This window comes from Centrocercus urophasianus, unplaced genomic scaffold (genome assembly GCF_019232065.1).
Source record: "Centrocercus urophasianus isolate 14NV4802_14NV808 unplaced genomic scaffold, USGS_Curo_1.0 seq_14, whole genome shotgun sequence".
Lineage (NCBI taxonomy): Eukaryota > Metazoa > Chordata > Aves > Galliformes > Phasianidae > Centrocercus > Centrocercus urophasianus.
This window is the reverse complement of record NW_024884586.1, coordinates 41,507,263-41,533,843: the sequence shown is the minus strand read 5'-3', so window position 1 is coordinate 41,533,843 and position 26,581 is coordinate 41,507,263. Positions and strand designations below refer to the sequence as shown.

The 26,581-nt window shown below is 35.6% G+C and overlaps 1 protein-coding gene across 4 annotated transcripts in view; it reads right to left on the bottom strand.

The window, feature by feature from the left end:
• EML1 (EMAP like 1) overlaps positions 1-26,581 on the bottom strand; it is a 118,161-nt gene that overhangs the window by 13,995 nt on the left and 77,585 nt on the right. For 3 of the 4 annotated variants that reach the window (XM_042814096.1, XM_042814095.1, XM_042814093.1), the window contains 10 exons: positions 22,008-22,142; positions 18,426-18,454; positions 17,026-17,052; positions 13,780-13,909; positions 9,829-9,978; positions 8,250-8,319; positions 6,357-6,467; positions 4,113-4,208; positions 3,445-3,579; positions 2,009-2,108 (listed from right to left, as the gene is read on the bottom strand). In XM_042814096.1, the coding sequence (XP_042670030.1) occupies positions 2,009-2,108; positions 3,445-3,579; positions 4,113-4,208; positions 6,357-6,467; positions 8,250-8,319; positions 9,829-9,978; positions 13,780-13,909; positions 17,026-17,052; positions 18,426-18,454; positions 22,008-22,142 (983 nt within the window). The remainder of the gene's footprint in view (positions 1-2,008; positions 2,109-3,444; positions 3,580-4,112; positions 4,209-6,356; positions 6,468-8,249; positions 8,320-9,828; positions 9,979-13,779; positions 13,910-17,025; positions 17,053-18,425; positions 18,455-22,007; positions 22,143-26,581) is intronic. The other variant, XM_042814094.1, reaches the window with a different exon arrangement.

Below are 26,581 nucleotides of genomic sequence, written 5' to 3'. Positions count from 1 at the left end.
ACTTGTATCCACAAAAGAGACTACATGAGTCCTAAGAATATATTCTCCTGCATGGCAAAAATGAGAAGTATTCATATTCCTAGCCAAATACAAATAAAGCTCAACAGGTTCCCTTAATGCTTTTCTTAGGAAGCTGACTTCATGTTTGATCTGAAGTAGCACTACACACACTATTAACAACGAAACAACCCAATCACTTTTTATCATCCAAGGACACCTCACAGTCATCAGAAACCATCAAAAACCTTGCTTGTACTGAAGACAAGGTGACAGGTCTCTTCTGGTCTAGCATAAGGTGTTGAATCACATCCCAGGAGAGCCGGTACCTCTTTATTGATGAACGTAGTATTTTCAAGTACCTATTTAGCATCAATACACCTCCAAAACAACTACATTAAACATCTCTAACTTGAGAATTGTTACAGTTATGAAATATAAATAAATTATTTGTGGTTCTGTTACTTAAAAATGTACTTAAATGTAGCCCAAGTGAGGGACGGGTGCAAGTTAGGAAGAAAGAATTGTTTTGTCAGCCACAGAATCACATTTCCTTTTAGCCACACCTATGCTACAAATGCTTTCAAAATAAGGGAACTTCTCCCTAGGGCTACTCTGTACTGGTGGGATCAGTCCAGCCCTGAACATAAAGCTCTGAGTGAAAAACAGCAAAAACATAGAAAATTAGTTGCACTAAGCTATACTAAAGTAAGAAATTAAGAACAAAGGTGGTGGCGTTTGTTTTTTTTGTTTTTGTTTTTTTGTTTGTTTGTTTTTGTTTTTGTTTTTTTCCAACTCCAAAAAACAACAGAGGTGAGGAGATAGAAAGTAATTCCCTTTTGTTTCTGGGATTGGGTCAGGACAGATCACCTGCAGCCAAAGTAGAAAAGAGCACTGGCATGAAGCAAATCGGCACCTGAGCACTGCATTGACCCTGCCACGCCAGCAGCTGCCACTATCTCCCTTGTTTGTTGTCAGTCCAAAATAACCAAGAGCAGGAAGGGGAGGGACTACACAGTTTCTTAATTTCATTGCAGTGTTCAAATGTCTTGGTTTAAAGGAAAAAGACAAGGAGAATAAAAAAAAGAAACTGAGATTCAAAAACAACACTCAGCTCCATCCACAACAGTGCCATAATATACCAACTGCCCAAAAGCACAAACAGAAAACTAATAGCTTCTTAGCTAGTAGTCCTCAGATGGCAAAAGTCTACAAAAACAAATAAGGTCCAACTGTGTAACTGATTCACCATGTTGCTTCCAGGTTGTCTGTCCCTCACTTCATGTATTTTGGGAAAAGGCACAAAGTAAACAAGGAACAGCTGTCATCCATATTCCTTACTCTTTTACTAATAAGCTTCCTTTAGGGGATTCTCCTTATTTTTATGCACTGCATCTCACATACTAAGTAAATGTTTAGGATATCGCTATTGTTTGTCTTCCAGCAGAATTTGCCTTCTGCGGCTTAAAATAGTCTTTTCTTACAAGAAAACGTATTTTAAGAAGTTTGTCCTATTCGTCTGTTCTTTTGAAATAAAGCTGCAGAATTCAATTCCACATGCATATATTTTAACCTGGCATCCTAAGGAAACAAACCTATTTGTTCTCCTTTAAAGGATACGTCAACAGGCATAGCTTTTGCAAACACAATACAGAGTGGTGACATAAGTAAGTGTTTGAGATCATCGATTATGTTTAACAGTGTTTCTTGTTATCATCTTGATTAAGGAAATTAATTTTTCCTGACATTTCTTACTGTCATTAAAATTCTTATTTACCAGTAAAGCTTTGTGATTCAACATTTGATCGCAAGGAACATTTCTACACAACTTTGCGTTGTGGCAGTCAGGTGTAAGTTTTTTAAGAGCCGGAGAATTCAGACTGGAATGGCTTTTACAAAGAACAAGATAAACAGAATTTATTCTTCTTAAAATGAGAATACACTGAAGTGTAATATAAAATTCAGAGTTGTTTATAATAAATTTTCACTATTAACTTCAATCTTTTCTTACCTTTCCCCCAAATCAAAATGTTTCCACTCGAGTCTCCTGTAATAGTATCACCATTTTCAGAAAAGGTCACACACAGGACAAACTTTGGCTTCTCTTGTTTCTGTATGGTTATGAAAAATATACACTCACAGCACCACACAACCCATTCATCTTAACTGTATGCATTTGAGTCATTTAGTTTAGTCTTATATAATTCTACTATTAATCAGATGGAGTTAAGAACAATCTTACAGTCTAAACAGTCAATATGAGCAAAGACATCACTTGAGGATGGAGTCCTAAAATGACACCGTTCAGCTACAAGTTATGGATGCATCCAGTGAGGTTGCCTGAACCAAGACCTGGAATGTTCAAATATGAACAGAACCCCCCAATTACTTCCATATCTCAAACTCTTAAAGTATTTAGAAATGGCCAAAGATGAATGCAAGCTTTGTTATGAGTATTTTTAACAACAAGTATTATGAGAATGTTTGGCTGCAATATAAAGCTTAAGAAATCATCTCTTGAAAGAATCCTAAGGTTTGATAACAGAAATTTTGTTTTGAGACCCTGAATTTAAAGTGCTGACAGCAACAAATAGCAAAAAATGTATAAGAGGACAAATTTTACAAGCTCATAATGTTTCAAGATATTATTTACAAAGTTTATTGACCGCTAGTTTGCATGGTCATACATAGCTAAACAGTTGTTTTTTGTTGCTGTTTTTTTTTCTTTTACTGTACTTGCAATTAATGACTCCACAAGCAGTTAACTGGGCCCTAGTGTAGTTATCTACAGTCACTGCAAACATTGCTCCTTTGTGCATGCCACTACTGTGAAGCTTAGTCTGTATTTAAGAACAAAGCCTTATCAAGACCTTGAAATGAAAATATTTATCAAATAGCACCCAGCTCAATCTGGATTTGTATTACGTATGCCTACGTATCTGAGCAGAACAGAAGTCAGTCAGAAGACATTCACAGAATTTATAACTGCACTAGGGGGGAGATTGTCTTCCCCCCAACCAAACAATTAAAAAAAATAATTTAAAAAGACATCTCTATTTCTCTTTTAACTTGAGGTAAGCATAAGGAGTTTTAAAGTAATCTTATTTTACAGGTACTATTTTATTTTTAGGTACTATAAAGAACATATGAAAAGGAATACAAGGAACAGAATGGTAACTGCATTTCTAAATTTCGTTGTAGTGACAATCCATGCAAACATCCAGTGGGCAAAGAAATTATTTCAGCCCTTACCAGGCCCGAAAAGAAGCTCAAGCTGCTTTTACATTGCCCTCCAAAGACTTATTCATCATAACTGATGATAACACAAGTGCAGTCTAAAGTTCTATAAAGTTTCAAGTTTAATCATGATCATGCTGCTTTGATTTCCTCAAACCTTACCTCCATATGATTGTACAATTAGTATAAACAAAATTAAATAAATTTTACCTCAAATAATCCTTGCTTTTTAATAAGGGAATTCCCTTCTAGCGTCCAAAAATAAAGATGTGATTTTCCACAAGTAACTATTATATTTGTATCAGTAGGGTGAAAATCTGCAGCAAATACAGCCTCATTAGAGCACTTGAAAGGAAAAAGAAAAACAGCGTATCAAAATTTAAAACTCAAGAAAACCAAGGTAAGATGAAATTATTCTCTAGTTAGATAAATAGATTAATTCCTCATACAAGAAAAAATTTTAAGCCACTTTTTGTCAGAGTAGATTAAGATGTTTTAATAGGATATTCTGAAGAAAAACAGCCAAAAGACATTGTGTTTTTAAGTTAGTATCTAAGGTCATCCTTCAAAACTACATCAGCTAGTGCATAGCTCTTTATGAAACTTAGTTTAAGATGTTTCTTTTCGGCACTTTGTCCTCCCATTGAGGCATATGCCTTTCTACTAAATTCAAGATTGAACACAGCATTTTTATTTTTAATAAAAAAGCTTTTTGGGAAATCAATAGTGAAAAGAAGCATTCCCTTTCCTCATGTTCTTTGACTTTATAAAATGGAAAGTGCTAAAAAGGCACAATGTCTTCTTTATAAAAGACATTTTATGATAAAAAAATTCTGATCTACACGTAAGAACTTGGTACAAATATCTTATAGCAACACCTTCACATCTGCCAGCTTTTCTTCCTTCTGCCAGTCCCACACAGAAAGCACGTGGTCATTTGAGTCATCCACTGAGCAAAGGCTGCTTCCTCCATTCTGTTGCAAAACATGGAAAACATCAATGTAGCAACCAATAAACATTAGAAACATATAGGAAAACATTCAAAATAGTTAAATACATATAGATGAATATGACTTATTTACCAGTTTGCTGCAATTCTAATTATCCTAGAGAGAGATCTAGAAGAGGAACACTTGCAAAGTGCAGAAAACCAGATTTCATAAGGAATGAGGTGTCTCTTTCTAAAAATTCAGTGACAGATCTTCCCAAAGCAAACTATACATCATCATCTGCACCTTTGAGGTTTTTCCTGATGATTATACTGAGTTTGTTTCTTGGCCAATTACTTCTTGCCAGATCTGCTGTGGATACAGGGAATGATTTTACTCATTATATATGAATAATGGATCAAAATTAGGGAACAAAATAGAAAATAAATGACTTATTTCTGACAGACATCTTTTTCATAATTAGGTCTTCTGTCAGCCTTTCTAATCTTAACAGCCCTAATCAGTTTAGCCTTTCTTCATGTACCAGATTAGCTAGATCTTCTGCACACCCATTTTTCTTGATTACTTGATGAAGATCCAACTGATACTCAACGTAACTGAGGGGAGATGATGACATCACAGGTCTCAGTAGTAACAATTGTACAACCACTGACATCTTTTTCCAAGTGGCAGCTATACAGAAAGGTAGCATTCAGACCATTTTTTCTTATCTTGAGGGATTAATTCCTAGTTTTCTGGCTATAGTAGAATAAATAATCAAGAGATATTTGAATAGGTTGGAAAGCAGTAAGACGTGCATATTTATCGCATTGTTGGTGGTATTAACCACACTAGCTTTGACTGCACCTGAGCTTGCTGGAACAGAACAAGCCTATGGTTACACAAGCATTCCTTTGGCAGCAATTCTGAGAGTTTTGTATCTGCCACACATAGCACAGCCACTTGTTGCTGCCAGCACAAAAGTTTGGGCTATCAACAGGGCTGTTCCCTGTTTAGGGAACAGATTGGTTTTGGAGGAAAAAGAACTAAAGAGGCCCAAACAAACTACTTCATTTTGTATCATAAAAGTTTGCTTGGTTGCTTTTGTGATGGATTAGCTCCCTAGTACATATCTCAGACACTGCTACAGAAATAATTGTGCCAACACAAACCAAAAGGAGACAGACAGGAATTAGCAGCCTGAAGACAGGGCTGTCTGAAATGAGAAAAGCAACACTGCTATAGAATGGGAAGTGATGCTTGAAACAATGCTATGACTGTGAAATCACAGCATAAACACATTAAACACTCACTTTCTTGTGACATCTGCCAATAACAATACTCTACTATAAAGCAAACATTATCCTCCAAAGCTGATCTTGATCTGCATTCTTTCACCTTCAGCTCTCCCAATTTACTCCACACTTTCCTATAAAATATTGTCACCAATAAGTTTCATGTACTTGTGGAAACTTTCACTGATGTACATTTTGCCTATGAAACACATAATTTACTCCTCTCTTTTTTTGAAATGTCAATGAGACAATTGGACAGCAATATATACACTCTTTTCTAAACTTGTGTGACAGTTTACAAACTCATGTTTTTATACAGGACTTAGATACCACGTATGTCATCTTTTTTTTCACCTTGGTGGACAAGAATTTAAAGTATGTTGCCATGAGGCTAACCACTTGATTACAACTCTTTAATGCCCTTTACCATATGCCTTTGCTGCTTTCAAGTGAAAGATTTTGCCTCTCCCATAGTACTCCCACTTTCTAAGTCCACAATCTGAGGCACAGGCCAATATAAAAGTCTTTCATTAGTCTTTCTGGGAGAAAAAAACAACACTAAGAAAGTAACTTAATTTTATTTAACAGAGGGAGAATCTCAATTAGATGATTAAAGAAAAAACATAAGTTCTTCTACAAATATCTGTCCCTGAAGAAATTGACTCCATGTTAGGGTATGCGCAAGGTAGACCTCTAAGACTGCTGAAATACTGCTAACTTTAATAATGGCAGAAATTGCTGGAAACAACTGTAAGCTCTCTTCCTCTAAATAAGCAGCTTAAGAAGAGACTAAAAGAAAGTTTGGACATTGGTTTTGTTAAGGAAGCTAAAATTTGCAAGGGTCCATAGACCTGTTTAGCAAACATTCTCAATATGAATATTGTTTTACTCTACTTACAGATTTAGAAAAAGCAATGCAAGTGACAGCTCGGTCAAAAAAACCCATTCCAATGACATGCAGTGTGTTCAGAGTTACAGAATCCCAAACACGTACATGTGGTGGTAATTGCTGTAAAAATAGACACAGACATAACTGTTGAAACAATTTTGGACAAAAACATCAGGATTAAAAATAAAATTGTGAGTGCATCCAAAAAGCACTTTAATACAAGTTATGAAAGCTACTGGAACTTGTCTAGAGTTGACCACATACACTATAAATTATTTGCTCATTACTATGCCTAGAGCCAGTATCTAGAATTGACCATCCAGAGTGTACAGCATGTCAAATCTCATCCATCTCTGCTAGATCACAGAAGTTAATGAAGAGTATTCAAGTGTCTGTAAAGGAAAAACTTGTTGATAGCATTGCAACACAGGACCTATTGGCAGGTCCAAGATCAAACATAATAATTGATATCATAGAATGGCTTAGGCTGGAAAGGACCTTGAAGATCATCAAGCTCCAACCCCCGTGACATGAGCAGGGTTTTGTCAACCACTAGATCAATCTACATCAAAGAGCGAGTGCAAAAAGGTTAAGAAATTCCAAACTAATTAATGCCAATGTCATAAAAATAGCCATAGGAGAGAATTATATATTCCAGATTGTTCTTTACAATTATAATTACTAAGTTGTTTGCTTGTTTTTCTTCCTGCTAACCAAATTAATGTACCTATAATGGCCCAAGAACACCTGCTCATCCATGAAAACTATGCGCTTCCCTCCCCCCAGTTGCAGACATCGGTAACACAAAAGGAGCCCCAGTGCATACACAATGACTAGAAGAAAATGTATCTCAAAGCCACTAGAGGGCAACCCCTGTAAGCACACACTGAATAAGTTTTATCTTCAAAACAGCCAGCAATTTAACATAGAACCTTTTTTTTTCCCTCCTCTTAATGAAAAAGGAGAAAAAACTATATTTAATTCTGTGGGTTTTTCTCATAGAAATGACTTTTACATAGGATTACCCATATACATCAAAATTTTAGATTTTATTTCACAAATACAGTCATAAACATAAGCATCTATGAAGCTCAAAAACAGAAATGCCAGAGATTTCTCCAACACACAACAGAAATGAAGCCAAGTGAGTAACAGAATATTGCATTTAGATAATATTATGTTTATATAAATATCATAGTGGGTGTTGTTTTTCTTGCTTAAATCCTCAATGTAAGCATGATTTTTAAAACTTCCCTTACAATTCCTTTTTGATGTCTGTCAAAAACTTTGCAGCACTATGAATCAGCTGCATATTACACAGAAACTTTTTATTCACCCTTTTCCTACCTCCGCTTCTATTCATTCATTCTCATTTTGCCTTAGGTGTTAAAAGCAAGGATAAGTAACAAATTGAATAATTTTATAGCTTGTAAGTGAGCTTCACAGTAGAGACAATAATAAGGAAATCATTTTTGTCTTGAAAATTTTTTCCCCAGGAAAAAGGTGTCCATTTTATTTATACTTTGTCTTGGTAGCTGTGGTCAGGAATGAAGTGCTATAATGTTCAATGAAATATCCCCCTGCTTCTCTTCTTTTTCCCCAGTTCCGCCTTCGTTCTCAGGTTTCCCTTGTATCCTTTTCTATCTCTTTTAGAGACCAGCTCCCAAATTTCCTTTCTCTGTATAAGTAACAGAACCAGAAATGACTGACTGATCTTGATAATGCAATAGAATTAAACTTGATATTGTGCAAGAGGCATTCTCAAATTAAATTTTAATTCTGTTCAACTCCACCATTTAAAACCAGTTCAAATGCAACACAAAAAGGATATGACATGTATCTTCTCAGTTATACACACTTGTGAAATAAACACAGTGGTATGTCAACAAAGGGGTTACTCACTTTTCCATCCTTGGATGTACCTGCAACTTGACCTGTTGCAATAGTAATCCTGTCAGGATGGACAGCCAGGCTGAAAAGGGAAGAGAAACAGCCATTAAATCCATTTATTATACATCAAATCAAATTTTTACCAGACACTGAAGCAAAAAGCCTTATTTCAGTTAGACAAACATATGTATCAACATTTTAAAAGCATGAAACCAGAACTGGCTAAATTATTTTTATGCTTTTTATTAAAAATATGATGGTCTGGTCAGTAAGGTAAGCACATTCTAGAGATGGTCCTTCAGATCAAACACTTATTCACTCAAACATACAACAAATCGCTTAATGGAATGTGTTGACCAGATATTCAGCAGCTCTTATGGGGTGACACCAAATTCTTCTTCAAAAGGTTAGGAAGAAAGAAAAAAAAGTCCTGTAGTTACTGAGAGATAGTAATGCTGAAATTAAGAATCAGACTGTTTTCTAAAATTAAAATTGTTAACACTGTACTCAGTGAAGAAACTCTCTAAGAAAAAGCAGTCTGTACTAAATTCTGTACTAAATTCTGTACTAAAGCACAGCCTAGAGGGAAGAGCAGAGTCCACTTTCACGTAAATTTTTATCTTAACTCTTTTTTCACTTCAGCTGCTCTGCATACCGTTCTGAAATACCCTGAGAAATGAATGGTGACAATAATTCATCCAGCTTTTTAACAGAGAACTGTATCCCTCTTTCTCATAAAGAAGATTTGAAACTTCTGAAGAGTTAGAAAAATTGAAAAATGAGATGGAACAAGTCCAAGTTAAAATCTTCTTGTAAAACTATTAGATTATACAAATAATTTAGTTTTATGAAACACACAACACAGATTTGGTTATCAGGTCTATTTTGGGGATTCATGGAGAATAGCTGTTTCATAAAGTTAAATTTAAAGAAGGGATGTCAAGCTCAGTTCATACATTAGGGCTCATGAGATAATCTGGGTGCTCTTTCTCAGCAATTAGATGAATACAGTCAAGATAAACCATGTATTTACATGCCAATTCAATGATATTGATATTTCCTGATATCTAGCACCTGTAAGCTTGAGAACAGAAATCACTGAAGCCCAAGCTGGCATGCCTGCATGGCAGACAGACTGGATAGCTCTGAAGCAGTGTGTAGGATATCTGCCATGGTACAGACATGCTCAAAAACTGCTGAGGAAAATAGGAAAGAACGTATATGAAGATTAATAATTCTATCCTACTTGAAAAAGGAAGCAAGGGGAACCTAAATTAGTCAATAATTAATTAGTCCAAAAACAGAGCAATTAAAATTAGATTTATGATCAGATTTCTTCATGTTTGTATTTTTGATGTAAAGAGAGCAAGTTACAGCAAGTAAGTTTTCTCAAGTAAATACACCTTTATAATGGGTGCCAGACCTTTATGTTATTGTCCAAGTACACTGTTAGGCATACAGAACCAACATATGCCTGACTTGAGAGGTTCCATCATTTGAATTTTCAAAACTGCCTTAGCAGATAATGAAGTATTACAGGATAGATATTGCTTTGAGAGAAAAGAAATCTGAAGTGCAATAGGTAACTCACCACTTCACGTCATCATTATGACCAGTGTAATGTCTCTGAAGTTGTTCTTCAACGTTGAATAACACAACTACAGATGCGATGAAATACACAGTTTCACCCGTTGGAAGAAGATACAGGTTACTGCGACAGTCCCGGCCCCGATATCCATAGCTAGCATGTTTGTCAAGCTGCAGTAACGTTATTTATGAATTAAGAATGTTAAAAATAAGGAAAAATGAAACAAAATTCCTGATAGTTGGCCTCTCCTCGCTTGAGCACAGCTTTATCACTTAAAAACCTCCAGAACAGTAGAGAGAGCCAAAGCATTTCATTGCTTGAGTGCCTGAAAATCTACATATCACATAAAAAAAATACACAGTAGAAAAGACAAAGGCAGCATTTTGTAGCCATAGCACCCCTTCAGTATCCTCCAAAATTTTCTAAATGTGAGACTAAGACAGCACAGCAATTCCAACGCTGTCCCAATGTGTTTACCATTTATACGGGTTGACAAAATAAAAACTTGGACTTGATGGAAACACTGGTAAGCCATTCAGTACATCTCCCTGCATTACATTAGGGGGGACTGCATTATCCTTTGTTCAGGTTGATTGATTTCATTATCCTGGTCATTACCAACCAGATGGATAAAAAAAAAAACATAGAACAGTTACATCATACACTCTGATTTATTTTTGTAGCATTTAAAAGGCAGCGGCCCAGATTCTGATGCTCATCATATCAACACTAATTTAAAATTAATTCAATAAGCTAACTGGAATTAATCCAGAAATAATCTCATTTAGACTGAATGTGAATTCAGTCAAATTACGCAGTTTTATTTTTATGAAGAGTCATCAGGGACTACAACTATTTTGGCTTTCCCTTTTTATGGTAAAAGAGAGGAACAATATTAGCAGAATCCTGGCAAAACAGAAGAGCAGTGTAATTCAATCGTTATGGAGAATCTGGCCACAATGGATATATAGAAAGGTACTGCTGAAACCCTCCATCACCTGATACTATAAATATATTTGTGCACTATTCCCTCCATAACCAGTGATAACACAGCCAAACTAAAAGATCCATATTAGCACAGGACTACAGGATGTAAGGACTACAGTTATTTTACTCCTAAAAACAAAAACAGCTGACTGCTGTTTTCTTATGTTTGCTTTTAATCTATGTAATGAACTGCATGCACAAACATTAAAAATATATTTAAAAAAAATTCAAAAACACAACATTTAAATTCCCAATTTGGCATTTTTTAGCCAAAGTTCCTTTAAATTTGAGATACTTAAATCTGAAGAAATAGAAATTAACAACAACAAAAAAGTAACAAATATTTTTAAGTTATGAAGCACTTATTATCAATTCCTAACATGTCTGTAAAGATAAGATACTACTCTAGATCACAGACATTACTCAATTTGTTTAAACTTACTGTTCTCTGTAAAGCCACAACCAATTGAAGTCAACAACATTCACTGAGTTCAGCAAAACATAATCAAGTTGATAACAAATTAGCAGCTCATGTTAGTGTAAGAAATAGAGTTTTTTAAAAAGGTAAAAACATTATATAGACCTTCATGAGGAAGAAATCACTGTGCCTAGAAAAAACTATTACATGGAAAAGATCGCATTCTTTAGGAAAAATCTCCTTTCTTTACCATTCTTCCTGTTGGGAACAATGCTGCATTCAACTGCATGACTGCCGTTGTCAAACATTCAGTTTCTTTCTAGCCATCCTTTTTCCTTAGATTTAAACTCCTGGGGTTGATTCTCTCCTCCTCACAATTTCCCACACTCAGATTTCGTGCCGTCAACTTTGATTTGGTGAGCTGGCACTTCAGCAAATGTTATCTTGACCTTTTCTTTTCTCTTGGCCTGCAGCCTTTGTTTCAGACCTCCTGCTTACCAAACGAGCTGCTCTCAAACGATCTCTGCAAATTGCTGCCTTCTCCCTGATCTACCCAGTGTTGATGTCCTGCTTGGCACTGCCACCTCTGCTCCAGCCCTCCCTCACACTTTATCATTCAGCATTTCTATTTCTTCACATCTGATTGTATCTGATTATCTGAATCTGTAGTTGTTGTCTTTTTCTTCCCCCTTTTTGCCTTTCTCCTCAAATTATCTTAAAATGTGAGCAGGAGTGTATCTTTTCTCCATTACAGTCTCTAAATCAAGCATTATTTTATTCCCTAATCTATTCCTCTTTGAGTCCTGTAGACACCTAGTCATTGACGTAACTTTGAAGCATGGATGGCATTATTGGGCTTAACTGTAAAGAAAAAATCTGGAAAAAACAGCATAATATTTTTTCTCCTCCATAACCACTTAGGGTTAGTTGGAGCACTTCATACCCTTCCTATTTCTAAATTCATACCTTTTCTATTAATACTAAACATTAAAGTGGGATTATGCTGGATATACAGATACACAGCTGGGAGGACATATGAATATTCAAACAACAACAACAGTCCATCCAGGAAATAGTCATTTAGGTAAGCTTAGGTGAGAAATTAATGAGACTGAAATCATGACTCTAATTATCATTTGTTGCAAGTCTGTAATATTAGCATCAGCTTCCCTGTATACAGTGCTAAGGGCAGTCTACTTTGATTTTGGTTTTTGTGGGATTTGTTTGCTTCAGAAAGCATCTTATCACTCCCCATGTCATTCTTTTGCCCCTTCCTTAAGGGGGAGACTGTGCAAACTTAAAAAGACATCATTCGGTTGTTTCGTGATATACGTACAATGATTCAATGGCAGAATGCTGCAAGCAGAATTTATTACTCTATTATCAACTATTTTATTAATCTGCGGTGCCCAGATATTTTTGGTTTAATTGACCCTCAGTTATTTCTGTATGCATTATCTATGCAGTTCCAGCAGAGTTGGGTAGGACCCACAAAAGCTCAGCTGCAAAAGGAATAGCAAGAATGGTTACTAAATCTGTCATTAATCTCCAGCGAATACAATGGGACTCTTGGAGATTCTGTGTGCAATCTGAAACCACATGGAGTTCTATTTATACAACTTAGAAAAAGAATATTTGCAGCTTTTCTCTTTTTTTTTGAAGACAAAGCAACATCCTATTTGTACTGCTCAGGACCAAAAAAAGTCTTTTCTTAAAATAGAGGTCCTTACGAAGGCTTAATCTCTCTAAAGGTAGTGGATCTTACAAACAGATGTTTGTGATTATATTTTATCATAAATCACCTATTTTTTTTTAATACACAAATGTAATTTTGTTTTTTTCTAAGGGTAGATGTTTCTTATTACTAATAAAACTGAAAGGTGACAATTTCCCTATGTGATGAAACACTAGATTTTTTTTCCAAGTCAGAATTCTGTAATTGTATCCACTTAGAGATATCAGTGGAAAATTCTGGTCATTTGACATTTACTCTGCTTAAGCACAGCTGAAATCTAAATGCAAGTATTATTTTATTTGATATCTTGTGGACTTTATTGCTGGCTCCTGTCAATTGCAAGACACTGTTCAGTTCTAGTATTATCCAAACACTGCAGCTGTCCTTGTAAGAAGCTGCTGTAACAAATGGTGCACTTTTTATACAAGACAGTTCAAAATGATAAATTATTGCTGAGAGTCAGCAAAAATATACCTTAGATTGTTTTATGCATACCATAATTAATAATCACTGTTCACTACAGTCATACAGCATGCCTACTTTAATCTTCAGCTCATTAGCATGCTTCAAACTCAACCTTCAGGCAAAGTTTAAGCAAAGTCTTCAGCTGCCACCCTGTAATTCACTGAGTGCAGAACAGCAGGCCTTGAGAAATGAGCACCTACTCGAATGGAACGTCACCTTGCACTTCGCTAATGAAGCATACCTCATTAAAGAAGATCTTACATTTGCTATATTCAGCTCTAAAATTTATTTAAAACACATCATAAAGAAATCATTGACTTAAAGTAGTTCTCCAACACAGAAAGGATACACCCATTCCAGTTTAAGCCTCTTGGCTGGTAGTTCTACTTTTGCTTCCAAATTGTAAGATTCCACTTGCTCTTTGGGCATGTACATGGTAACAGGACGTCCACGAAGAAACATTTTTACATATCCTTCCTCTACAAAAGGTCAGAAATGTTTAGAGTTACACCAAAAAAAACATCAGTGGAGAACTCCAGTGCTCCTCCATCCCTTCCCACTTAATAGTTTGGTGCGTTACAATTACAGAATGACATGCAATCACAAACATATAAAATAAGCAGCTTTCTTTTCCCCTAAATCATGTTTACTATACAGGATTATTATTATTATATATTTTTTTAAAGTAAAGTCCCTTTTTCCTCTAAATATTTTGAAAAGGATTAGAATTAAACAATGTCATGAAGAACTAAAAAAAGGTCTAAGGACTGCAATTAAAGAAAATTACATATTACATTTTTTTAAAATGTTTCAAAAGGGGAAAACATCAAAGATTACAATTAACACAGAAATGTCACTTAAAATTAATTTTATTTTTTAATCAATATTTACAATGGAGCATCAGCATCTGAAGTATTTTCCAACACTCAGTCGCATTCTTTGCATATCAGTGTAAAGACACGCTTTACACTTGATACAGTGTTAGAGATACATTTGAAATAAGGAACATGAACAGTTAGTAAAAGAAATCATGCTGATGTACATGCAAAAAAAGATGTTTTAAGAATCACTAAACAATGAGAAGGAGTGACAACATTGACAGCACATTATAGAAAGGAAAATGACAGAGGAGAGAAGCTACAAAAACTGAATTGGCTGACAAGTAAACAATTTCTAAAAGAAAATACTAAAAATAATTTGTTGAATTCAGAAGAAATATTTTTGGGGAAGAGAAGGAGGGATTAATAACAGATCTGGAAGTACTGACTTGGGGACTTCATGGGGCTTATAAAACTAGGAGATCTGGCAAATGCCATGAAGGTCTGACTAGGACTTTTGGGAACAGGCAAGGCCAAAGTGGGTGTCCTGTGAACTTCTGGTGAAGTTTGTCCACATTCAGAACGTGCTGGCTCTTGCTGCTCCATCGGCAGATCAAGGAATTCAGCCTTGTTCTCATGCGAATCAAGCAGTTTTGGAGTCAGTGACATCTGTAGAGTTACTAGACAGAATAATCGTGGGCACAGAGGAAGTGGAAGGGCAAAAGTAACAAAATCATGTAAATAGAAAAAAAATTAACACTTTAGGACTCTTAAAATTACGCTATGAATTGCTAAGTATCATTACAAGTATACTATGTTTTAGTTTGAAAATTAAGGCTTTATTTTAATTGGAAATGCATACATCAGAAATTTCGATTAAATGAATAAAAATTATAGGTTGAACAAAGTAATCTTATAGCTATGTTATATTACCTACATACATGTGTATTTTGCTTTTAGGCTGATTCATTCGGGAGAGATCACAGTAAAGTTACAGCTAGGGCTCTCTAAAATCCCCTAGTGTATAGAGTTCACAGATATAATGAAAACAACGACATATAATGAGAACAACAAAACAATATTAAAACAAAACACCAAAACAAGAGAATAATAAAAGTGACAGATGGCTGGAGTTCATGAAGCCTGTTAAGAAGTGCCAGAATACTGGAATTGATATTAAAAATCTACTCTGATAGATCTGTATGGGAAAATAAAGAGGATAGAGCATTAAATAGCAGAGCATTACAGCACTATTTGTATGCGCATGCAGCATCTATTTAATGAGCTTCAAACACAAGCCAATGCTACTGATACTAGTGCACTGGAATTTAATAGATTTTCAGCAGTGACAAGTCTGGATTGTGCTTATCAAAGGCTGTGAATGGATGATAGTTTAATTCATCCAGCTGATTTTCTCACTTAAAACATGACGGGACTCACAAAACTTGCATTTAAGCATCTACAGTGGAACTGTCCACATTTGACCTGGTCATTCAAAACTGCTTTTTAGAGTAAATAGGAAGAAGCAGGTACTTTTAGAGGAATTAATCACACTTTAAAGCATGTGTCCAAGGCCAAAGTATATATATTATGTCTCTAGCATGCCTCTCACTCTCTAACTGTAAACAGGAATTTAGGATGACTAGGCAAGGCCCAGAACTATATATTTATTTAGAAGTTTTGATAATGTTAATTTTACAGGTACTGATTTTTGTTAGTAATACAAGTATATTATCTACTTAGTCCCCTTCTATTTTTCTTAACTAAATCTTTAAGACAGCACAGCTCTGTATGCAAAGATAGTTGTAAAGACAGACAATAAAACTACAAAGACAGATCAGTGGTGAAACTTCTAATCAAATGTATCTTTTACATCTGCAATATTGTGAATTTAGAACTGCTGTTGAAAATAACCATAAAAATTAATAGCTATTAAATTGAAATTAGAAGATGTGAATGCTAGTACGATCAGCAAAGATGATCACTACTGATTGCATAAAACTGTATGACTACACAGAAGTAGAAACCCTGTAAAAGACTTTGCCTTGGGAATAAACATTTTTAAAATGAAATTTTACATTTGTTGCAAAGGTGAAAGATGCTGATTAGTGGAAAAACCGTTAGGAATAAGCTATCTCTAAAAGCAAGACAAATCTGTGATTGTATCACAGACATAAACATGCATCAAAAATGTGCATATTTACACTGCAATTTAGCTGCAACTTTAGAAAACACTATGGCATGTTTACCAAATATAACTCCGCATTATGACATTGAGCAAAAAGCACTGAGAAATTAGTTGGAGGCCTAAATCTGCTTACTTAGCATTCAGAAAAATCTAACTAAGTTCTACTCAATATGAAAAAGCAAAGGGAAAAAAACAAGGCTTCTATCATTGTGTTAGACTACCAGCAAAACAGCCAGAGGGGCAAATCTATATGAATTTCAGCAAAAGTGCAGAACACCATTTCAAACACAGTGAACATCCACATGTTGCCATATAGCTCTCTCAACATATTTTTTTCTATTTCAAATTCTCCTGAAAAATCCGTGACTCAATTATAACCCATTACTATTTTTACAGTGTTCCTGCAGGTTATAATTCAGTAGATTGTACAATGGATGGAATAATATTTTTGTTCTACTCAAAAGAACCAGAAAAGTTTTAACGCTGCAAAATGCATGCAAGTAACAAAACTGCAGTTTATACATAAAGCTTTTATCACACTGGCACCATTTTGCTTCGAGAGCTATGAGGTTTTGGAAGTGAAGCCTACCTTTGCAGTGTGTCACACGGCGCTTCCCTTGTGGTTACAGAGACAGAGACAGAAGGGCTGGATAAAGATGTGTTCCAGTATAACAGCCTCACTATACACCTGCTCTACAGGCTGTCCAGGGGCACTCTGCTGGAAGCTACCTTGCTTCCTGACAAAACCTGAGCCATCATTACAGACAAACGTCTCCTTTCTTTCACCTAGAAGCACTGTTCAGTCCCTTTCTCTTTCAAAAGTATTTAAGCTTTACCATGCAACTACGTGCTAACAGTAACTAAAATATCGGGTATAACATTCTTAGAAATAATAATTTTAGTAAGAATTTTGCCCAGGAGGGCAAAGAAGGATAGAAACAGTATAATGTGTTTAGTTACCAACATTTATCTAGGGAAGTGCTACAACAAAAACTATTCCAAACACCTTTTCTTCTCTTGCACCACGTAAGCAATGCTATGCGAGAACTGCAAACTCTGTGTGAATCCTCAAGATTTCTTTTTCTGAAACAATGTTTTCAGGAAAGGAATGTAGATAATGATTGTATTGTCACAATGTATTTAAATACTCAATTCTACATATTTCCAAGTTCAAGACCAGTTAACATACTAACTCTTGAAGAATGGCATAAGAGCTTTGTTGGATGCTGATCAATCCATTCGGTAAACTAGGGATTTTCTTGTTCAGCTTAATGTAAGCTTACTGTTACACAACTATAAACAACAAGAATATGAAAAAAAAAATTGATAAATGAGCCATTTTCTCCATTACTTATTCTATTGTAGCGAAGGATTTATTTTAAACCTGTGTTTTTCCAGGACAAATATTACTTAGACATCGTATTCAGTTTCTTATCTTCACCAAGGACAAGGACTGGCTCTTGCACTAATACCTCATATTTTGCTTTTGCAATCTCGTAATAAAGATAATACACAAGGAAAAAAAATATGACTTAAATTCAAGCTAGATCTCCAAAACCATAGCTTCAATACACCTTCATTTGTAATCTGACAAATTGTATTACAAGGCATTGGGATAGATATGGAATTCTTTAAAGGGAGCAATCAAGTACAGCTTGACTAAATTAATGCATCATAACTGGAATGTAGTAATACTTCAATTAACAGAACTTTAATATTGCTCCAAAATGAAGACACATTTGAGGTAAGAGGACATTGCCTTTTCTTCTTTGTCTTCTTACAAAGAATCCAAATTAAATAAACCTGCTAGGCCAATAAAACGTAGAGCAAAACTGCTCTTTTTTTTTTTTTTTTTTTAAAACTACATCTATATACATTATTGATATACCCAGTAAGTGTCACGCTTAGAATCCCAACACCAGTTCCTGAATATTGGCAAATAAAATTATCACAATTTTTAAATGTTTTAAAATGCTAAAAAGTTCCTACCTGCACTGAACATTGGCTCCTTGGGTTTGCTGCAAAAATAATGAAGAAATTTCTATTTTAAAAAGCCCATGCAAAGTATCCACACATAAAGCTGTTGATGCAACATAAAATTAAATATATTTCTATATAAGTAATGATAGAATTCAATTATTTACAGTGTAAATCTCAAAGCAGACAAAATTATAAACAGAGTTCATGATGGTTCCTTAATGAGAAATATCAACACTTTTTTGTTTTGTTTTGTTTTTGAACATTTCTTTTTGTATTCTTACAAACACAGATTTTCTACTATTACCAGATCCTCCCCTCCTGCAGCATTAGTAGGAGAACATGGAAATTGGCCTAGAGCATTTGCCTCAAGTTTTGATTTGCAGTCAGATAAATTTGTCATCCTAAAAAGACCTACAGATATCATTAAAACTTAGGAATATACTCTTAAATACAACATCTCTTTGTATACACAAAGAGAGCTACAGTATATGTAGCTATTTGCTTCATGACTTTGCTCTCTCTGAACTTAAGGATAAAATAAAATTTGAATGGTGCTTTCCCAAAGAGTTTACATAGAAGATGGAACTGCCCAATTGGTTCCTGATGCTGCGGTATCCAGTGAAACCCAGGAAACACGTATCTATCATTATTAAAGCACCTTCTTTCCCAGTGCAGCATGCAGAAGACAAGTTAAATCAGCTTGTCTTTTTGACTTGAGAAAACTATCTGGGAAAAAGTGAGGGAAAAATACGTAAATACATGCAGATAAGGAAGAGACAGAAAAGATGAGTTGCTCTCTGGATAGTACTACCCTGCTATCTTAATCAAAAAGAAGAAATCTCAAGAAATAACAGTTGTTTTGTTTTCTTTACCCTTCATCGCTGTGTAATTAATCTTGAGGGAGCTGTTTCTAATGAAATAGAAGGGTCATTAAGTTGTATCAAGCAGTTATCTTTTTCCCAGGTCTATATTCTTCATACTCAATAAATTTCTGAAACATCAGGTTACTACAGCATCATTCCTAGTGATCACAAAAGAGTTGAAAACTCTGCAACTTCAGTGGAGAGAAGTGGAGAGATGCATGAAAAGGATGAAGTATCCACAGAGCTTTGAAATGCAATCTCCACTTCACATCCAAAAGTGCAGTTGGAAGATAAAGAGAAACTAAACTGGTTGCATACTTGCACAGGATTTTTTCGAAGCAAGATTCCCCCCTCTCTACAAATGAAACTGAAGCCACATCAAACCATCTGAGTATTTTTCATCTTCCTTTGATTTGACTCTGCTGTGTTAAAATAATATATTTATCTAATAATTGAACCAACCAACAAATGAATTATTTCGGGCTCACCTGGTACAGCAGCTTCTAATAATGCCAGCCTGGATATTAATCATGCAACAAAATTGTTGCACCAATCTGGCCCACAAAGCCAATCTAAATAAGTACCATGATGTGTCACCATTTTTAACACCAACGTTAAATTAAATTCTTATGAGTGAAGATATTTATAGTAAATAAGATCTTTATGAGATGCAGCATTAGTCAGAAATGCTACATTTCTAGAGACAAGACCTCCCAGTTCTGAATTGTCCATGCTGACTTGTACAAGTTAATGCAAAGGGCTGATTCATTGCAGTAATAAAGCAAGCCATGTGTACTTTCTAATTATAAAAAATCGTAACCAGACAGAGCTTTGACTGCTCCTTTTCTTTTTTCATGATCTTGAATCATTTCCTACTTACCTAAATTTTAACAAAGACTTACCTCTTGCTCAGAGTGATAGGGAACTGGGAAACCTTAGCCTGCAGTCCTCACTTCCTCATCCTTTATTATTAAAGCTTCTTAAAATACCTTTCTAAAGCAATATGACATTGCATAATGGGCTACAACTGTACGTAGAAGTATGTTGAAAAATAGTAATTTCAATATTGCCTTTTTAGATTTCTGACATGCATTCTGCTTTAAGCCTCATCTAGAGAGCAGAAATAACACGAGAAATGAAAAAGGCTGTGAGTAGTTCAGTAATGCTCTCTTCTTCATTCTTACACACATATAGTTAGCTTTAGGAGGACAGCTTTAGCTCCTGGCGTACAGAATCACGCTTATTTTTCTTCTAGTCCCATGACTCTTGCTCTATGTTCTGCACAGTTGCCTGCCTTCAGCAGCAATTATGAGGAAGACTTTACCCAGACTCTTCCACAGGATAAAGACACTCTTCAATGAGGTAAGAACTGTGGCTCTGAACATCCGCAGGCTGCATGTGATATAAGAAATCAGGCCTTTTATCTCCTGGGAAAACTCTCTAATCACACAATTATTGCTCTAAAAGCAACATCAGCCACACTAGCTCCACCTTATGCTATCTAACGTGGGCTCCCAATCAGATCCTTAGGAAATTTCATTTAAATAATGCATTCCATACATTATTAACATCACTTGTTTATGGGACCACTATGTAGCTCCTAGAAGTTGTATCTTTTCTTCTTTTAAGTAATCAAAAATTTATTTAATATTCTCATCCGGATTCTTTCGTAGCTTTCATATAAAACTAATCTCAGATAAATTGCGCTTTATGCAGGTATCAAGTAGAGAGGGATAGCTTCAAACCAAAACTAGTAGTAATTTCATCACCCGCATTTAGGCTGTTGCCTATTAGTTCACAAGAGCCTTAGTCAGTCTCCACACTGAGACAAGATGCCAAAGAGATTTAAATAAGAAGTTTTAGAATCATAGAATATCCCAAGTTGGAAGAGAGCCATAAGCATCATTGAGTTCAACAAGAAGTTTTGTGCCCTACCATTGTCTCATCAGCAATCCAATGACTCATAAAGGCACTCATGCACAGACAGAACAGGTGAATTACATTATTCTGTAATCTTCATCAACACTGTTTCTCTTGCCACATCATATGAGAATCTCAAAACCACCATTAACACCTCTTTGTACATAAGGAACTGTAGCAGGACAGAGATCAGGTGTAATGGCCATGAGCCAATGGCCAAAATCTGTCTAGGAAATACGGGAAAGAATCAATTGGTCAAAACATCGATCTCACCACAAACAATAAATCACCTATATCTTCAAGACAACCTATTCTGAAACTCTTGGAAAAGACATTTTCCTTTTGTTACTGTCAATACAATACGAGAAGCACCATCAAAATGCACAGAGATGCAAATCACTTTATTCTGCTTCTTTGGATAGTGCCTGCACATAAGTCTATTTCTCCATTTCGCATTCATCTGACTTAAACTGAGACAGTTATTACTCATAAATCAACTAGGTATCATTCCACATGTGTGAGGTGGTGAGCATTCAATATTGCCTTTTTAGATTTCTGACATGCATTCTGCTTTAAGCCTCATCTAGAGAGCAGAAATAATTCAAAAAAAGATTTTTTCAAAAAGAAAAATTCAAAAGAAAGATTTGAAGTCTCCTAAAATATGTACTTTTGACCAACTGGTAAAGGTTTTGTGCTTTTTTTTTTTTAAGCACAAACAAATTCTAATATTTGCTGAATTGAAGAAACAAATTTCACTGTTAGAGCAGAAAGCAAAAAAGAACGAAGACGGCCATTCAAGAAACACTACCTTTCACTGTTCTTTTTACCACTGGATGAGCTGCTGGTGGATCCAGTGCGGTTGCGACTCCCTTTGGAATCTCCATAGCTTTCCCTCCGGCCTCCTGGGGACACACGCTCAGCAGAGCTGGTTCTCTTCACAGTACTAATGAGAAAAAGGGATTAGGCTTAACAGTAGAACTTGTAGAAGTACACACCTAATGACAAACATTCCTGAGAAATGTATCAAATAGAAAGCTGGCCATAAAAATAGCAACATGATTTTTTAATCAGAAAACAACTTGCTAAAGATCTTATGTAACAGTTCTGCTGAGCACCTGTTGCAACAGAGATTAACATACTTTTTTTGGCCCGGTTATAAAAAAAAAAAAAAAAAAAGGGGCCACACTAACATCAGACATCTGTAACACCTACTTCCCATATCACCTCCCAAATCTTTGAATACCATCCTACACTTTAAAATTCTCTCAAAAAGAAAGGAACTCAAAGAAAGCACATTATACAACACCAGCAGACAACAGAAAACATCAAAAATAGGTCAAAATTTGAGCGCTAGTAAGCTAGCCAGCATCTTCATTCAAAATCAGTTACACTGTGGTTCAAAGTTAGTTTTAACACACTCCAAAGAAAAACTATGAAAATGTAAGCTAGCTCTCCATTCATTCGTCAAAAAAAACATGCTTCTACACTGCAACTACAAATAGATTACATTCCCTGCCCCTGATAAGGAGTATCTCAGAGGCTTAAGTTTCTACCACTCTTCAACTGTCCCTTTGGCAAAGATGGCTGTAAGGAAGCTCCTGCATGACTTCCAGACAGCCAGCTCTCTCTGACAGAACCACGAGGTACAACAGGAGCAGTATAACAGAGCATACAACATCGGTGACAAACTACTATGGTTTTCCATTAGTTCAAACCACTTTCCTCTAAAGCAATGCTTCCTAGGGGCAAGGGGAGTAGGTGACAAGTGAGCTAGGCTAGGTGCCTCGCTTTACTCCTTTCCCTGGGATGCAGAGAAGGGCTGGCAGCAGTGCTTGGGATGAGGCAGGAATCATTTCCACACCACCAGCTGGACAGAATTTGATGCTGGCACCTCCTTTCTCCCAACTCTGCCTTCTGTTTGCTTTACACTCTCCAAAGAAAAGAGCAGGGACATTTATGCACCTTTCCCCACATCCTATGTTGTGTCTGTCCAAATAAACATTTTGGCTTTTTCTGCTCCTGCCCTCCAGGTCCCAGTCTCATTCCAGTCAGTTCCTTTGCCAACCCCAGCCCTGTTACCTTTTACACTCCAGGGTGTTCTGCTTACCATAAGGTTCAGTTCAGGCATCACCATGGACTATTCCAGGCCTCCTCATCAACTTCTAAAAACCATCCCTATCGTATTACCTCAGTCAGCTTCTCAGACTGCCTCACTTCACACATAGTGTAAAAAATAGAAGCATCAACTCTTCATAAGTAAAGGAAGAAAAGTAGACTTTTCTGTGTGATCAAAACACAAAACTGTACAACACAATGGATAGATCTGAGCTCAAGTCACTGCAAAGACGACATTTTTCTGAGAGGAAGCTCCATGCATTCAGGGCAGAGCAGATACATCATGTGATGCATCTCAGGTGGCTTGACAAAAATCTTTCCAGAATGTGCAGTGGTAGTGCAGATATTCAGTGCTGTGTTTTTGTATTAAGAACAAGCACCATTCAAAGGATTAAGCTGAAACAAAAATGTTTCTGTGGAGAGAGTGATGTAAGAGAGCAAGCAGAATGCTAAGTTGCACACAGGGACAGACTGAAATAATGCACGGGAGAAGCAAAAAGGCAGTGAAAATTCAATTCTGTTGTCACGTATGGCATCACTGTTTCCTAAGCCAGCCATACACTCCCCAAGTCTTCTCAATGTCAAATGCATGGGGGAAAAAAAAACATTCCTTCCACATATTCGATAATATATTACAAACATTTAACAGTTCTCTGTCTTATTAACACCATTCCATAATATTACTCGAGGCTAACATAAAGCAGCCATGGTACTGAAAAGTTTTACTCCACATAAAGTACCTTTGTCAGCTTGTGCCCTTTCACTAAATTTTACTACCACAAAACATCAGCACTGTGTGATTTTGTAGTATCAAACTCTTATTTTGACATCATCTCTTTAAACAGAAAAGGATGACACAGTATTGGCCAACACTGAAATTAAATGAAGGAAATCACCAAATTGTGCTAACGTTAGAAAAACTGTAGCAGTTATGGAAGCAGTTTTAAACTAATTTAATATTGCTTGGGGTTTTATTTTTATAGTTATCGACATTCAAAAGATGAATGGATGGATAAAAAAAAATGAACAGGCCTAAAGCTTAGAAGTGCAATGATATCTTTTTACTGATGAAGCCTCATATCAGTATAAAAACTTCTTTTACCACAATAGAAGAACAGAACTCTTTTAAGTTATTTTAGGTCCATTAGCGTTTAAGCTAACTAGCCAAACTATCTTCTGACAAATTTTAAGCTTCACCAACAGCAAAAGCCCAGCGAGATATATTAGAGAATGATCAGAAAAAGATGATCACAGCAAGATATTTTAATTCCATTGCATTAACTCAATTTTGGCAAACACACATTTTGGTTTCTCCAGTGTTTAACATCAGTATGGCTACAGCAGACATACGGACACCTGAGGAAGAATTTAAAAATGATAGGAAATATTCATTTAACTTACAAGACTGTAAGAACACGACTGGATTCCAGAATTTGGCTTCCACATTAGTGATATGAAAGGAGAACATCTTCAATTTTTTAATTAAAAGGTAATATTTGTTAGCACCATTTTTAAGCTTAAGATGGGAACGTGAGTTAATGAAATACAGTAAAAGTGATGTTAGCATAAGAGAATGGAGATAACATATCAGAAATCATCACTGGATAAGTAAAGCAATGCATTTATCGGCAATAAGTTTTAAATGCACTTATGAGAGTGTTAAAAATCGGAATAATAATTACAGTTCTACAGTGTTTAATGCTGCCACTAAAACAGCCACTTTCTATGTGTTGAATCAGAATAGGAAGGAAAAGCAATTGAGCTTCAACACTACAAAGCTATTAAGAATCCCTCACCTTAGAGCAGGCTTTTTCAGTTTGCATGCATTGAGAAGATTCACAGACCTGCTTAATCCACATTGAGAGGTGCGTAAACAAAGCAGAATAAAAAGTGAATGCAACAATAAAACATGGAAAAGACATTTAAAACAAGCTTCCATTAAAAGACATCATTGCATGCATTTAAGATATGAGGTCACGTGCAAGAATAAACAGCAAATTATTGGCTCCGGTGTCTGATCATTTCAAACCACCTAAGAACACCAATGTATCTTTGAATGACAAAATCTTAGCAAGGCTCCAAATACACTAAATGTTTCTAAAGCTATTGAGAAAAACACAGAAAAAGAAAATGAAAGAGGCTAAGGAAACAGACAGATGATCCAGCTAGGAGACAGAAGACTGTTAAGAAAGCAACAACAAACACAAGAAAATAAATCTTCATACAAATATACACACATCACTGCATGGCATGTATGTTTTACATGCTTGCATCATTGAATTGCAGTGAGCAAATCAGAATAAATATATATATGATCAAATTTCTGGGGGGAAAGCACATGAAAGCTCTTACAATAAAATACATTTAAAAAGTGTACAGTAGTGAAACTAATAATACTAATATTTTGGGACTTGTCTAGCACTCCTTCCTACTCTCATTTGAATCAATTAGAATGAATTTGAGAATATATGACTTCAATTTCATTACGCCTTTGAGCAAAGCACACTAATAACTTTAATTGTTAGAGATAGTGAAGTAGTGTAATGGCTTTGCCACTTGAAGCTCAGTGGATAGGATTTTTATATTCATATTCTTTTTATTTAAAAACAGTTTTTTTGAGAGTCAAGCATTAAATAGGAGTCTAAACTGAAGGTTTGACACAGAGTTTGCGTGTGCCAGTTGCAAACCATTGTTGCCCTCAGAACAGAATGTAGAACATTAATTCCAGGAGACCGAACAATTTCCTAGGGGCCATGTGTTTAGAGTTTAGAAGAACGGGAATTCATCTTATTAAAGTATTTTATTCTCCCTACAAACAAAGCTTTTTATGTTTTCTTTGTTCCAACTTCTTCCTTTTGATCTCGGTTGTCAGAGTTTTGCAGCATTGTAGTACTTTACAATCTGCTCAAGAACAAAGAATGACTGATTGGCTCTTTCTAAAAGAGAAAGTATATGCTAGCCTACAGTCTGCAGCAGCATCCCTACTGGGAAAGGTACCGACTGCATTCTCCTCCCTTATATTTTCTTTTCCCCTTCAACTATTGGAAACAAAGCTATCCTAGATGAGTCACAAAAACCTAGACTTTAATAGGGAACTCAAAACATTACTACTGTGTGCTGGACACATTCCAGAGGCAAATTTAGTGTTAAGCAATGAACTTCAAGCCACACTGCTTCTGAAAGGAAGAGTGCTGGGGGAAGGGAAAGTTCTGTTCATGATAGAAAAAGCTCATCTTATGCTGAACAAAACTTTCAAATGATTACTCT